Source organism: Mixophyes fleayi, chromosome 8 (genome assembly GCF_038048845.1).
Source record: "Mixophyes fleayi isolate aMixFle1 chromosome 8, aMixFle1.hap1, whole genome shotgun sequence".
NCBI classification, from domain to species: Eukaryota; Metazoa; Chordata; class Amphibia; order Anura; family Limnodynastidae; genus Mixophyes; species Mixophyes fleayi.
In genome coordinates, this window is record NC_134409.1 from 105,374,293 (window position 1) to 105,389,358 (window position 15,066).

General features: G+C 40.9%; 1 protein-coding gene across 1 annotated transcript in view; it reads left to right on the forward strand.

Annotated features, from left to right (window-relative positions):
• Positions 1-15,066, forward strand: part of CYTH4 (cytohesin 4) — a 47,875-nt gene that overhangs the window by 16,743 nt on the left and 16,066 nt on the right. Inside the window, exon 7 of the mRNA XM_075183068.1 lies at positions 3,813-3,925. Coding sequence (XP_075039169.1) covers positions 3,813-3,925 — 113 coding nt within the window. The remainder of the gene's footprint in view (positions 1-3,812; positions 3,926-15,066) is intronic.

The following is a 15,066-nucleotide window of genomic DNA, read 5'->3' on the forward strand; positions in this document are numbered from 1 at the left end:
CTGGGCAGATTTATTTTAACACTCTGATTTAGAGATGAGCTACTATGCACCCCCTCCCCAACTCTATATTTACCTCACATTTTAAATTTGTCACCCCTGTAGTGCAACATGGTTTTCCCAGGTGTACATTTACAGTTTGTAGCCGAACTTACTCATAACTCTAATTTAGTCCCTTTATGTTTAATATCACAATCATAAACGTCTCATATTATGCCATATGTAAATCGAAAGGTATGCTACATAGGACATTTTTGGGGAAATTTATTGACTGGTTTAGTCAGGGTGTAACTAGAAATCTGTCCCCATCTTCCTCTCTCCTCCACTTACTTAAGTTCACCACTTTAAAATGGCTGCAAACGATTAGTTTCAGTGGACGGACCAATCAGAAGCTGCGATCTCCATGATTGCGGCTTGTTAGTATTCCAGCTCATTTTTCCTCTCCATAGCATCACATAGGCTCACCCGGTTGGCCATGGCAGTGAGACAAACCACAGAGGTAAAACAGCAGCATGGAGCAGAGGCTGGTCCTTTGATGAACACGGCATGGATACTGAGAGGGAGATATCCTGTACATTGCACTGAATGTGGGGAAAGTTTTACTAGTATTAGCACAAGCTCAGAGATTGCTTTGTGGAGGGGAAGTATCCTGATGGACATTGTGAGTTTTTACTGCAGTGAGCATTTCTCATATAGCCCCACCAGACCCCACATAACAATACCTACCCCACATATTATAAATAACACCCTACCCTTAACAATAATACCCACCCTACATACTGTAAAACACACACACACACACACACATTAATCACCCTATGTCACTTACCTATCTTCCAAGCAGCAGGAGGCAGCCACACAGCTACACAGCCACATGTAGAGAGGGGAGGGGTGGAGCTCATAGATTAGGGGGAGTGGAAGTAGGGGGAGAGGGGATGACTGGGATATAAGAAGAGAGATGGAGGATGGGAGACAGAAGGGAGGGACTGTACTTGATGTTCTTCCTGGTGGCTGGTCCCAGAGGAGGAGCCAGCCACCAGGAATTACAGCAACAAAGGGGCCTGCCCTCTTTAGGAAAGGGCTGGCCCTGATAATGCTGCATATCCCCTGCTGCATCTCCAAACCTGGGGTCACACTCAGAATAAGCAAAGACTCCTACAGACTATTGAAAGTAAAAAAAGCTGGCCTCGGATGGCAGGCCCACTGGTCAGCCCAGGCCCCATACACTGGTGCCTACTGCTGCCCCTTGGGTACAGGACGGTTAAAATAATCCTCCACACCTCCAGTATCAGCCAGACTGCAATGACCTGTGAGCTTAGATTGGTTTCTGGTGAGCTGTTACAAGTTACCTGTTACAGGATAGGATCATTGGGAATAGATGTCATATTATCATTTCCATGTATAAAAAAAAATCCTCTAAGTGTGTCATATAGTCATTAGGCTAAAAAGATATTTGTAAATTAATTGTTTTTGGTTTTTTTTTTACTAAAATTGGTGCTAGAATTTTTTTTAAAGAAAGGCAAATGAGGCACCCAATGACATTTGAGCTATTTGACTTTTCTGAGAACTACATCTTTAAGAATTTTGGGGGGTTCTATCCATGGGTTATTTTGTTCAGAAAATAAATTTCCCAAAATTTAAACAAATAAATTGATAATTCACCAAATTCTCTAATCTATTAAATATTGTTTTTCTCAGATGAGCAAATTCGCTCTTTATTCCCATTCATTAGCATAGGCAATGTATTTCAATGGGAACATAAATCCCATTAAAATATATTGTCAATTGAAATGATTGAGAGAAGAACCACAAGCATTATCATCATCGTTGCATAATTGTACGGTGCCACAACGTTCCGCAACACTGGACAGTCAGAGTATCAAATCATACAAAATACAATCACACAATAAAACAGAATAAGTACTGACGAGGTTAACGAAGGAGATGGCGTGAAACAAAGGATACAGCAGTATTTACATGCTGGCTGCTTGTGAATGGCTGGGTGGGTGCTGACCTCCAGTCAAATTGAAAGCAATGGGGCTGACCGTACATGCTTGTGCTTGTAGTTCCACAAGGCCCAATAAACACTGGCAGGGCATGCTGTGCCTTTCAGTTCTGCAAAAATCAGCATATCCAAGCAGTCAATGGCTGCCGGGCCTTGCTGGTACTAGATTAATCTTGTATGTAGGAAAATATAAATGTATTTATTTCTTTACTTGACTGAACAATTTCCAATTAATTTCAGGCATTTTCTAATGTGTTGTCCTTTGAAATTAGTAGGAAATCTCACTCATCTCACTCAATCCTGACTTTATGAAACCAGTGAGATTATTTTTGGACATTTCCATGACAGTTTTGCAAATTACCCTTTTGGTAGATTCACTCTGCTCTACACTCACAATGCAGAGATCAATAGATTCTATGATTGTGTGATATATAGCAATTATTTTTGGAGGTTTTAAAAAGTGGAGATTTGCATGTAGTAGGCAAACTACAAATCGCCATGTAAATCAATAAAAATCGATCTTTAATAGAGCTTCCCCTTAATTTGAGTATATCTAAATGTGTTTGAAACCCATTTTGTTATGCCACCAGTATTTTAAGATAACACTATGGGGGGTATTCTATAACCTTGAAGGACTTAGAAAGTGGAATGATTACACAATGTTATACTATTTTTTATTAAGTATGTAGTTATAATATATATAGTTTTATATAGTTAAGTTAATATTTTTTGTCATTTTTTAATTTCATTGGAAGAAGTAATTTTTTTATGCTTTAAGAAAATACTGTGTATATTATTATAGACGTTTCTATTCTCTTTAGACAAACTTCCTACTTTTAATGTGGAGTGCTGATTCTGTGGGGAAAAAAATGTATTCTATAATATAAATACAAATACAAAATACAAAAGTGACTATATTGTGACATTAACTAAACTCATACTTACCAACTTTAGAAAGTTGGTTTCCGGGAGCCTGTCGGGGGAGGTCGGTGTGATGAGGGGCGGGGCTCCAAAATGCGCGTCATTTTGGACCCACCCCCCGTGACATAATGATGCAAATGCGTCATTTGACAGCGGGGGGCATGGACAAATGCCTCTATTCACCGGGAATCGCGGCGTTTGGGACTTAATTCTGTCCACTTCACTAGGAAGTGGTGCACTTCCTAGTGAAGTGGGCAGATCCGGGAGATTGCCACACTCTCCTGGGGGTCCGTGAGACTCTCACAAAATGCGGGAGAGTTGGCAAGTATGACTAAACTGCCCCATGTTTACATAAGAAGAATAAGAATCAAAAGTGGGGGAAATAGCTGTATATCATTATAGAATAGGTAATACAAGGAAGACAATTTAATGCAACATTTCCATTCCTCTTACTACGGCCCTCATTTTCAGTTATCAGCAAAGTAAAAGAGGTGCAGATTTGCTCCTGGACAAACCATGTTGCACTGCAAGGGGTGCAAATCTATTTGTGTGCTTGCATGCAGGGAGAATACTGGCTGCTTTTGCATGTAGCACATACACTACATACTGAACAGCTTTATTTTTACACTGCAACTTACAGCTGAGCTAGGACCTGCCCCTCCCAACTCTAAAATTTGTACCCCCTGCAGTGCCACATGGTTGCTCTATTGTCTGCTTTTCTTTTATAACTTTAATTGAGACCGTAACTCTTCATACGTATCTCCTGTAAGTCATGCAAGGTCAAAAATTAACTTCCTGTAAATCCCAGTCCCGCTTGCTAGAACAAGAACAGTTATGTTTCAGTGGGCAAAGATTTCAACTAACTCTTTTCTTGCAATGTCCCTTGCAGACGTTTCCTGGGCAGTTTTCGGTTACCGGGAGAGGCACAGAAGATTGACCGCATAATGGAGACTTTCTCAGCGCATTATTGCCAATGTAACCCAGACACCTTCAAATCTACAGGTTATCCCAAATACATTTGATAATATATTACAGAAACAATATAGTAGAAATAGTGAAGTGACTTTAAAGTTGAAAAAGGAACCCTGCATTATATTTATAGTATCTGCATGTTTTCTTCCTACTTTGCAATGGTAAACAAAATATTAAATGCTTTCTTAATTGGAAGAAGGCTAATGCTCCTTCTCGGGGAAGGACATCTTGCACCCTGTTGCTTTGAGCATTGTCAAAAGTCAAGTGCTTGGGGGGGGCCTCACGGGGGGTGGCGGGCGGCTCACATTGGGGGCGTCACGGGGGAATGGAGGCCCCCTTAGCCCTGGGGCCTCCATTCCCTTAATCCGGCCCTGCCTACACCCATTATAGTGCTTTCACTGGTACAAAATGGGCAAATAATCCATAAACTACAATTTCTCTGATATTTAAATAATCCAAATTTTACTCTAAGGCAGGGTTTCCCAAACCCAGTCCTCAGGGCTCCCCAACAGTGCAGGTTTTCCGGATCACATGTGACATAATTAGGACCACCTGTGGATCTGTTACAATGTGTCAGTCAGTAATGATTACACCTGTGCTCCAGCAAGGAGATATGGAAAACCTGCACTGTTGGGGAGCCCTGAGGACTGGGTTTGGGAAACCCTGCTCTAAGGAATAACTGTACACTTATCAAAACTAAAATTTTTAATGGACAGGAGTATGCCTGTCCACAATTTTTTTTGGGGGAACAGAACAAAGGGTTTAGGGCAGTGTTGGCTAACCTGTGACTATCCAGGTGTGAAACTACAAGTCCCAGCATACTTTGCCAATATATAGCAGCTTATTGCTGGAAGGGCATGCTGGGACTTTTAGTTTCACGACACCTGGAGTATCACAGGTTAGCCAACACTGGTTTAGGGTCTTTATATAACATTGAATAAATTATTATTTCATCCTTCATTTACATTTTTTTAGATTTTGCCACAGCTCGCATTTTGCTCCACAAAAAGTTTTGCCATTTCCTGTCTTTTTTTTACCCCCACATCGGCAGAATTCAAGCCTGTGTTTAAGTGTATGGGACTTGAATAGAATGTCTTTAATAAATGTCTAAGTTAGTTTCCCAGCTAGTCTTGCCATTTTTCTACATAAAGTACGTGTGCCTTTATCTAATTAGAGAGAATTTAAAGTACTGTTGTGGCAGCTTGAGGCTGGAGCTGGGAATACTGGGACATTTGAACTACCACCCGCTGACATTTTCTTTCATTTAGCCGCCAGATATAGTCCTTCAAAGAAGCATACTGCGCATCGTCCATCAATACTTCATATGTACGGGCATGCTACATATATTATCTTTTAGTAGTTTTCTTGTTAATTTTTCACATATCCTTAAATAATTATAATATTATAATAACATTGTATTCTGTTTTTTATTTCATACATCTTATACCCCTAAAATTGCGGGTCACTTACCCTCTGGACATCCATGAACTTGGGCATAATTTTACCCAGGTGCACCTTTATCCTTTTCCTTAAATTGGGATAACTTATCCAAGGCATTCCAGAACCCACATCCGCGCTGTGTTTACAATTGCAACCAACAAGGATGGTACTTGCACCAAAACCTAAACCAACTCTTCAAAGGAAAATGGACTATGAATGCCTAATTGAAAGCAATTTTTACCCCACCAACCTTGGCCGCTGACTGCCCAGTGTTTTCTGACAAAAAGCAAAACAAACTCTCCGGAATATCCCAAAAAAAAATGGGTCATAGAGTCCAGCAAACAAGCCATCACAAAACTGTGATAGGTTCTTGAAATGTAAGACCACCTTCATAGACAAAGAAAAACAGAAATGGGGAGCACCCCCACAGGCAGGCAGGACCTAAAAACTGCTACACCAGATCCAGTAAAACCAGGAGGGAGGGCATAACCTGTCCACAGACTTTTATAGCCTGCCCATAAGCCCTCTCCTAGTGATGCTTCTAATGATAAGGCACAGGCTGGTGTAATTAGTGATTACAGGACAGTGTAATGAGTAGGCAGAGGCTGGTGTGATAAGGGGATGCAGGATGGTCTAATGACTAGGCAGAGGCTGGTGTAATTAGTGATTACAGGACAGAGTAATGAGTAGGCAGAGGCTGGTGTGATAAGGGGATGCAGGATGGTCTAATGACTAGGCAGAGGCAGATATAATAAGGGGATGCTGGTTGGTGGAATGAGTAGGCAGAGGCTGGTGTAATTAGTGAATACAGGACAGTGTAATGAGTAGGCAGAGTCTGATGGAATAAAGAGATGGAGGATGGTGTAATGAATAGGCAGAGGCAGGTGTAATAAGGGGTTGCAGGTCAATGTAATAAGGGGTTGCAGGTCAATGTAATAAGGGGTTGCAGGTCAATGTAATGAGACAGAGGCTGGTGTAATAAACAGATGCAAGACAGTATCATGAGTATGCAGAGGCTGGTGTAATAAAGGGATGGAGGATGGTGTAATGAATAGGCAGAGGCTGGTGTAATAAGGGGTTGCAGGTCAATGTAATGAGACAGAGGCTGGTGTAATAAAGGGATGGAGGATGGTGTAATGAATAGGCAGAGGCTGGTGTAATAAGGGGTTGCAGATCAATGTAATTAGACAGAGACTGGTGCAATAAGGGGATGCAGGACAGTGTAATGAGTAAACAAAGCGTGGTGTAATAAGGGGGTGCAGGACAGTGTAATAAGTAGGTAGAGGCTTGTGTAATAAGCGGATGCAGGACTGTGTAATGAGTAGGCAGAGGCTGGTGTAAAATGGGGATGCAGGATGGTGTAATGAGTAGGCAGAGGCTGGTGTAAATGGGGATGCAGGATGGTGTAATAAGTAGGCAGAGGTAAGTGTAAAATGGGGGTGCAGAACAGTGTAATAAGTATCCAGAGGCTAGTGTAATAAGCGGATGCAGGACAGTGTAATAAGTAGGCAGATGCTGGTGTAATAAACAGATGCAGGACAGTGTAATGAGACAGAGGCTGGTGTAAAAAACAGATGCAGGACAATGTAATGAGACAGAGGCTGGTGTAATAAACAGATGCAGGACAATGTAATGAGACAGAGGCTGGTGTAAAATGGGGATGCAAGATGGTGTAATGAGTAGGCAGAGGTTGGTGTAAAATGGGCATGTAGGATGGTGTAATGAGTAGGCAGAGGCTGGTGTAATAAGCGGAGGCAGGACATTATAATAAGTGGGCAGATACTGATTTAAAAAGGGATGCAGGATGGTCTAATGACTAGGCAGAGGCAGATATAATAAGGGGATGCAGGACAGTGTAATGAGTATGCAGAGGCTGGTGTAATAAGGGGTTGCAGGACAATGTAATGAGACAGAGGCTGGTGTAATAAACAGATGCAGGACAGTGTAATGAGTATGCAGAGGCTGGTGTAATAAGGGGTTGCAGGACAATGTAATGAGACAGAGGCTGGTGTAATAAGGGGTTGCAGGTCAATGTAATTAGACATAGACTGGTGCAATAAGGGGATGCAGGACATTGTAATGAGTAAACAAATCGTGGTGTAATAAGGGGATGCAGGACAATGTAATGAGACAGATGCTGGTGTAATAAACAGATGCAGGACAGTGTAATGAGACAGAGGCTGGTGTAATAAACAGATGCAGGACAATGTAATGAGACAGAGGCTGGTGTAATAAACAGATGCAGGCCAATGTAATGAGACAGAGGCTGGTGTAATAAACAGATGCAGGACAATGTAATGAGACAGAGGCTGGTGTAATAAACAGATGCAGGACAGTGTAATGAGTATGCAGAGGCTGGTGTAATAAGTTGATTCAGGACAGTGTAATAAGTAGGCAAAGGCTGGTGTAATTAGCGGATGTAGGATAGTGTAGTGAGTAGGCAGAGGCTGGTGTAAAATGGTGATGAAGGATGGTGTAATGAGTAGGCAGAGGATGGTGTAAAATGGGGATGCAAGATGGTGTAATATGTAGGCAGAGGCAGGTGTAATAAGCTGGTGCAGGACAGAGTAATGAGTAGGCAGAGGCTGGTGTAAAATGGGCATGCAGGATGGTGTAATGAGTAGGCAGAGGATGGTGTAAAATGGGGATGCAAGATGGTGTAATGAGTAGGCAGAGGCAGGTGTAATAAGCGGATGCAGGACAGAGTAATGAGTAGGCAGAGGCTGGTGTAAAATGGGCATGCAGGATGGTGTAATGAGTAGGCAGAGGCTGGTGTAATAAGCGGAGGCAGGACATTGTAATAAGTGATCAGATACTGATGTAAAAAAGGGATGCAGGATGGTCTAATGACTAGGCAGAGGCAGATATAATAGGGGGATGTAGGACAATGTAATGAGACAGAGGCTGGTGTAATAAACAGATGCAGGACAATGTAATGAGACAGAGGCTGGTGTAATAAACAGATGCAGGACAATGTAATGAGACAGAGGCTGGTGTAATAAACAGATGCAGGACAGTGTAATGAGTATGCAGAGGCTGGTGTAATAAGTGGATTCAGGACAGTGTAATAAGTAGGCAAAGGCTGGTGTAATTAGCGGATGTAGGACAGTGTAGTGAGTAGGCAGAGGCTGGTGTAATAATCGGATGCAGGACTTTGTAATGAGTAGGCAGAGGCTGGTGTAATAAGCAGAGACAGGACAGTGTAATGAGTAGGCAGAGGCTGGTGTAAAATGGGCATGCAGGATGGTGTAATGAGTAGGCAGAGGCTGGTGTAATAAGCGGAGGCAGGACATTGTAATAAGTGGGCAGATACTGATGTAAAAAAGGGATGCAGGATGATGTGTGCTGCTAGCTGTCTCTATTTCATTAGACCCGCATCCACCTCTGAACAACTCATCCACTAATATTATTTCCATAGCCTATGGGAGAGAGGATAGGAAACGTAGAAAAGCTAACCTTTTTGTAATGAGTAGTAGAATTATTGTTTGTTTTATTATTTATAAATTATACAGAGAAATGCTCACTGTGGTCTTTTCCTTTAAGAAAATATCACATTTTATCATTCATTGATCTTAAATAAAAATAAAAAGACTGTATACATCATAAAACAACTCTTACCTTCAACAGCTTCCTCATTTTTGGTCCAGTGCTCTGGCTTTGTTGACAGAATATCCGGTTATGAGTGAGATGAATTAATAGTTAATTTTTTTGTAGCTCATTTTTATTATTTTATTTCCTTTTAAATCATGTTTTCTGGATGGCATATATTTAGAAAACATATTTATGGCTGCTAATGAGATGCTATCATTTCTCCTCATCTCCTCTCACTATGCTTCACTATGAACTACAGTTTTCCCTATCAGTTCTCCACACAATAAACAACATAAAAACAGACAATTACAGCTTATTACATGTGATTACCCAATTAATATGAAGTCAAAATGAAGGAAAACTTAGATAATATTGTAGAGGGAATGTAAAAATGGGAAGGCTCCAGGCATATAAACTACACAGCCCTGTGTGAAATTATTAATTTATTACATGGGATTATCCAATTACTATTTAAGTCACAAGTGAAAAATATAGATAACACTGACGAGGGGGAAGTAAAAATGGGAAAGCTCCAGATATTTTACATACACTCACTTGATCTTTAGTTACACAGATGTATATTATCATTTAAAACCATATTGTGAAATTGTTTGAAGAAGTGATGTTAGCTCTTCAGCTTGGCGAGATCCCATAGTGCATTAGTCAGGCAGCTACACGAAACTTCCCTAATTTTTAACTCTATACAGTCAGAGATACATATTTCCCAGCACATGAATACTGCAATATATATACATACATCAAACCGAATGATCATGCATTACTTTCCATGGGGTACATGGTTCAACTTCCAATTGCACCTAAAAGTGAATATCTAAGTTCACTTTGAGCAAAGTAATTAAAACCTTCAAACCTACAAAATTGACCCATGTCATAACTGATGTGAATGAGTTCTCTGTACAGCGCTGCGAAATTAGTGGCGCTATATAAATAAAAAGATGATGATGATGATGATAATTCCAATGTTCGTCACTCTCAGGATTAATTTAAGAGATGATTCAATAAGAAAAAAAATTAAGCTTAGCTGATCAGTATTTTAGAAAAAGATGTGAAAAGTTTAAATTAACGAAGAGGATGGCCCTAAAGTGAATGTAGGTTCGACATTAATGTGACATTAATACTACTATGCGGCTTTTTCCCAGTATCTGCAAAACCGCAAATGTATTATATAGGGGTGTTTCCAAAGGCTGGGAAGAGGTTGTGCAACTTTAAATGCTCTTGGCAGACAGGTGCAATTGAGAACACAATAAAGGCCCATGTTTATTGCAGTTTATAATGAGCCTTACTGTCATAAAATCTCCAGTGAAAGTCCTGATAATACTGAATTCATTTTTTAAACAAAGGCCAATTAGAAAAATATCTTGTTTACAATATCCTAATCATACTGTAGATTAGTTACATTTATATGTTACTTCCCTTTTAGCCTAGACCAGAGTTTCTCAACTCCTATCCTGAAGTACACCCAATAAGTCATGGTCGAGGATTTTCTTCAAAATCACTTAATTTGATTAAGTTCCCTTTTCATAATAAAGGAAATCCTCAAACCTTGACCCTATTTACATTATGTAGATCACATTCATTAGTGGCTAGTGGCCATTGTGCAGACTTCCTTCACTGGTGGCTAGTGGACACTATGCAGACCCCATTCACTGGTGTTTAGTGGATATCATGCAGGCTTCATTCATTGGTGGCTAGTGGACATAATGCAGACCTCATTCACTGGTTGCTATAGGACTCTGTTCAGAATACTTTCATTGGTTGCTCATGGAAGTTGTTAAGATCCCATTCACTGGTCATTAGTGGATTTAGTACAGGCTGCATCTATTGGTGGCTAGTGGACATTGTGCATACCCTATTCACATGGTGACTTGTGGATATTATGCAGACCCCATTCAGCGGTGGCTAGTGGATATTTTCCAGACTTCATTCACTGGTGGTTACTGGAGATAGGGGGATATTTATGATGGAGCAAAAAGACAGTTTTCCCCTACGATAGGGCTTATTTTCACTTCACCAATTCATTAGCAGACGAAGACTTCACCATCATATTGTATAGGTAGCCTATTTATCAAGTATGGTGATAATATTATTATTATCATTTATTTATAAGGGGCCACAAATGGTCCCCAGCGCTGTACAGAGTGCAAACAACAGAATAGTACATGGTTTTACAGGACAATACAGTAAACAAATAATAATCCATTTCTCAACACAGCTAATAATGGCATAAATGGGCAATGGGGTGCGAAGGGAGCACAAGCTGAAACCTGTGCCAATGTGCATGGGTGTGGCAAACAGGATCAGACCCACAGATAGAGGTGTAAAGACATTAGAGGAGTGGAGTCAAGGGGAAGAGAACCCAAGGAGGAGAAGGTGCAAAGTGTAGCTGGTGAGCAGAAGTTTTAGGTAATGAAAAGAAAAGAAAGAGGATGGAAGGTTGCCCTGCTCAAGAAAGTTTACAATCTACATGGAAAGGGACAGACACATGGTTGACACATGGGGTGAGCCAGTGTAAAGGATTTAAATATCAGAACAGAGGGGCTGACACAAGAGTGGGTGAGATGAAGAATGAAAGAGAGTGAGGTATACATCGTAGGGAAATGGTTAAAAGAAGAAATGGTTTTAATCTGGGAATAGGGAGTGAGAAGTGGTTACCAGAGAGGTGATTAACAGTCTTTGTCCGACCATAGGGAAAGGGAGGCCAGTGTAAGGCTTGGCAGAGAGGGGAGGTAGAAGTGGAGTGACGAGTATTATAAGTATTGTTATATAATTGTAAGTATATTGTAAGTAAAAGTATTGCTCAGAGTTAAGTATAGATCGAAGAGGAGTGATATGGGAGTAGGAGAGGCCAGTAAGGGGAAGTTTGCAGTAGTCAAAGCAAGAAATGATCAGTGAGTGGATTAGAGCTTCGGTGGCATCATGGAGGAGGCAGGGTCTGATACAAGCAATGTTGCGGAGCTGGAAGCAACACGATTGGGCAAGAGATTTGATGTGGGGAGCCAAGGAGAGGGAGGGGTAAAGAATGAAACCCAGGCAATAGACTTGTGGAACAGAGGAGATAGAGGTGATGGTGAAGTGGGGAGGGGAGGAGACTCTGGAGGGAGGGAAAACAATAAGTTCTGTTTTGGCCATGTTAAGTTTGAGGGGCTTCCAGGAGGAGATGGCGGAGAGGAAATTTTACACCCAAGAGAGAAGGGAAGGGGAGAGATCAGGAGATGAAAGGTAGAGTTGGATGTTGTAGGCATAGAGGTGATACTGGATGCCGAAGGTTAGTTCACCCAGGTATGAGGTGAACCAGGAGAGGATGGTGTCAGAGAGACCAATGGTGTGAAGGGTGTCCATTTGGAGAGGGTGATCCACAATGTAAAAGGCTACAGAGAGCTCCAGGAAGATAAGCAGGGAGAAATGGCCTCTGGATTTGGTCGAAAGAAGATCATTGGTGACATTGAAGCCAGGTTCTGTGGAGTGGAGGGGGTGGAAGCAAAATTGAAGAGGATCATGAAGGAAGTTGTCAGAAAAGTAGCTGGTGAGATGGTTGTAGACAAGCCGCTTAAGTATTTTGGAGACAGAGATATAGGGAGGTAGTGAGAAAGGGAGGGGGGGTGAAGAATATATTTTTTAGGCATGGGTGAGACAAGAGCATGTTTGAAGCATTAAAGGATTAAGGGAAGATGCCACTGCAGAGGGATAGATTGTAGAGGTGAGCAAGGAAGGAGCAGGTAGTGGGAAAGAGGGGATGGGGTTCAGGAGGCCAATTGAGGGGGGATACTAGAAGAGATTGGACTTTGCAATCCGTATTGGGGCATAAAGAGCACAAGTTTTCATATTCCCCCCTTCCATGTGTCATATGACCTCTGCTTGCAGGTTCTTTCACAGTCACCTGTCCTAATCTTCAAGCTTTCTTGATTCACTTGGACCTTGTGGCATTCTCACAGTGGTGTGGTATAGAACAGCTATATGTTTATTTTGTTAATAAAAGTTGCACGCTACCTAGTAGTTTCATATCCCAGCCTTGTTTGTATCCATCATACCATTGTTTTACAACTTAATTTATTACATTTGAGGAGCAGTAAGTCTTGATGCGTCTTATGTGTGTGAGAGAAGCACTGGGAAAGTTGTACATGGTCTGTATGTGTGCCCTAAGTTTCTGACTTTTAAAAGTCCAAGAAAATTGCATAGTGTGTTGGAAAACAGCTTTCTAACAGGTGCAGCTCAAGGAAGAGTTGGTTTAAGGGTTCCCTGGAGTGAATGGAGGAGAAGGAGTGAACTGCCATTCCTGAGGCCCAGTTTGGATGCCTGGCCTCCCAGGCAAACAGCGGACTGATTAGCAGCTGCAATAAAACGATGGGGCAGCCTGCTGTATATTTTCCACCACCTGGGGAAAAGAAGCAGGAAAGCATATGCAGAGAGGGAGACACCTAGGGCTAGATTTACTAAGCTGCGTGTTTGAAAAAGTGGGGATGTTACCTATAGCAACCAATCAGATTCTAGCTTTCATTTATTTAGTACCTTCTACAAAATGACAGCTAGAATCTGATTGGTTGCTATAGGCAACATCTCCACTTTTTCAAACCCGCAGCTTAGTAAATCTAGCCCCTAGTTTCCTTTTGAGAAAATCTTATCTGCAGCTATTGTATCTGCGAGGGGGTTTTGTTGTTCTGTTATATTTTTGCTTGTAGTCTAATACAGCTAGTTGCGACACACTGGAATCTTTTGTCATTTTCTGTCTGCTGCATTGCCAAGTGCCACGTTTACCCCATCATCATCATCATCATCATCATTTATTTATATAGCGCCACTAATTCCGCAGCACTGTACAGAGAACTCACTCACATCAGTCCCTGCCCCATTGGAGCTTACAGTCTAAATTCCCTAATATAGACACACACTCACAGACAGACAAGGAGACAGACAGTCAGAGACTAGGGTCAATTTTTTTTTTGATAGCAGCCAATTAACCTAGCAGCATGTTTTTGGAGTGTGGGAGGAAACCGGAGCACCTGGAGGAAACCCATGCAAACACAGGGAGAACATACAAACTCCACACAGATATGGCCATGGTCGGGAATCGAACTCATGACCCCAGTGCTGTGAGGCAGAAGTGCTAGCCACTAGGCCACTGTGCTGCCCACAGGAGACAGCATCGCCCACCCGTGACAATGTCTACATTATATGCATGCAGTTTTCACAGAAGCAATAGATTTCAACAGTTGCTCAGGAGAATTCTTAATTTTGAAATTTAGAATGTTGAAACTAGAATATTTACTTTCTTGGAATTTAAGACATGAAAAAAAATAGTTTGTATCACTTTGACTGTATCCACAAAGAAGTGCATGGTGAAATTTATGTACTTTTCAGTTTACATACTAAATGGGTGAACCAGTGTTTCATATAAAGGGAGGTCCCCATCAACAATCATTATCAGTTATTAAATATTTTCTACTGTAGCACACACGTTTTAATATTAGAAAATTAGGCTGCTTGAAAAAAAGCAGAAAAGAGAAATAAAATAAACAAGAGAAGATGGAATTAAATAATAATTTTATTTGTAACGTTGCAAATACTTCTTACATTCCTTACGTAAATACTAATTGTTCAAAAAACAGATTCATGTTTAAAATATAAAACCTTTTGTTATATACATTCTGGGGCTATTAATCTTATCTATCCTAGGACAAATGTTAAGTCTGAGAGTGAGCCTCAGGATCCATCCTTCGGTTTTGATTTGATACATGTGGAGCATCAGTTATCCCAAAAGAGATCAGCTTCTTGTGAGCGGTCTTAATATAATTAAGACCTAGGAATGCAGTGTAAAAAATGTTTCAGAGAGTATCAAGTACTACGAAATATGCTGCCGCTATATGTATGTAAATGTTAATTATAATAACTATACTGGATAGTCTTGGTTAATCAATTTAGAACAATTGGTGCTCCCTCATTGTATATCCCTTTAACTTATTTTACCATTGACTATTATTTATATAAAATATAAATGTCAGGATATTAGGCTCTTGCACAAAATAATATCAAAATATAAATTCTAATTAGCTTGTTAGCCTGTACTACACAATTGTTTCACAGAGGAGGATCACCCATCCTAACGGATATGCGAAAACTTATTT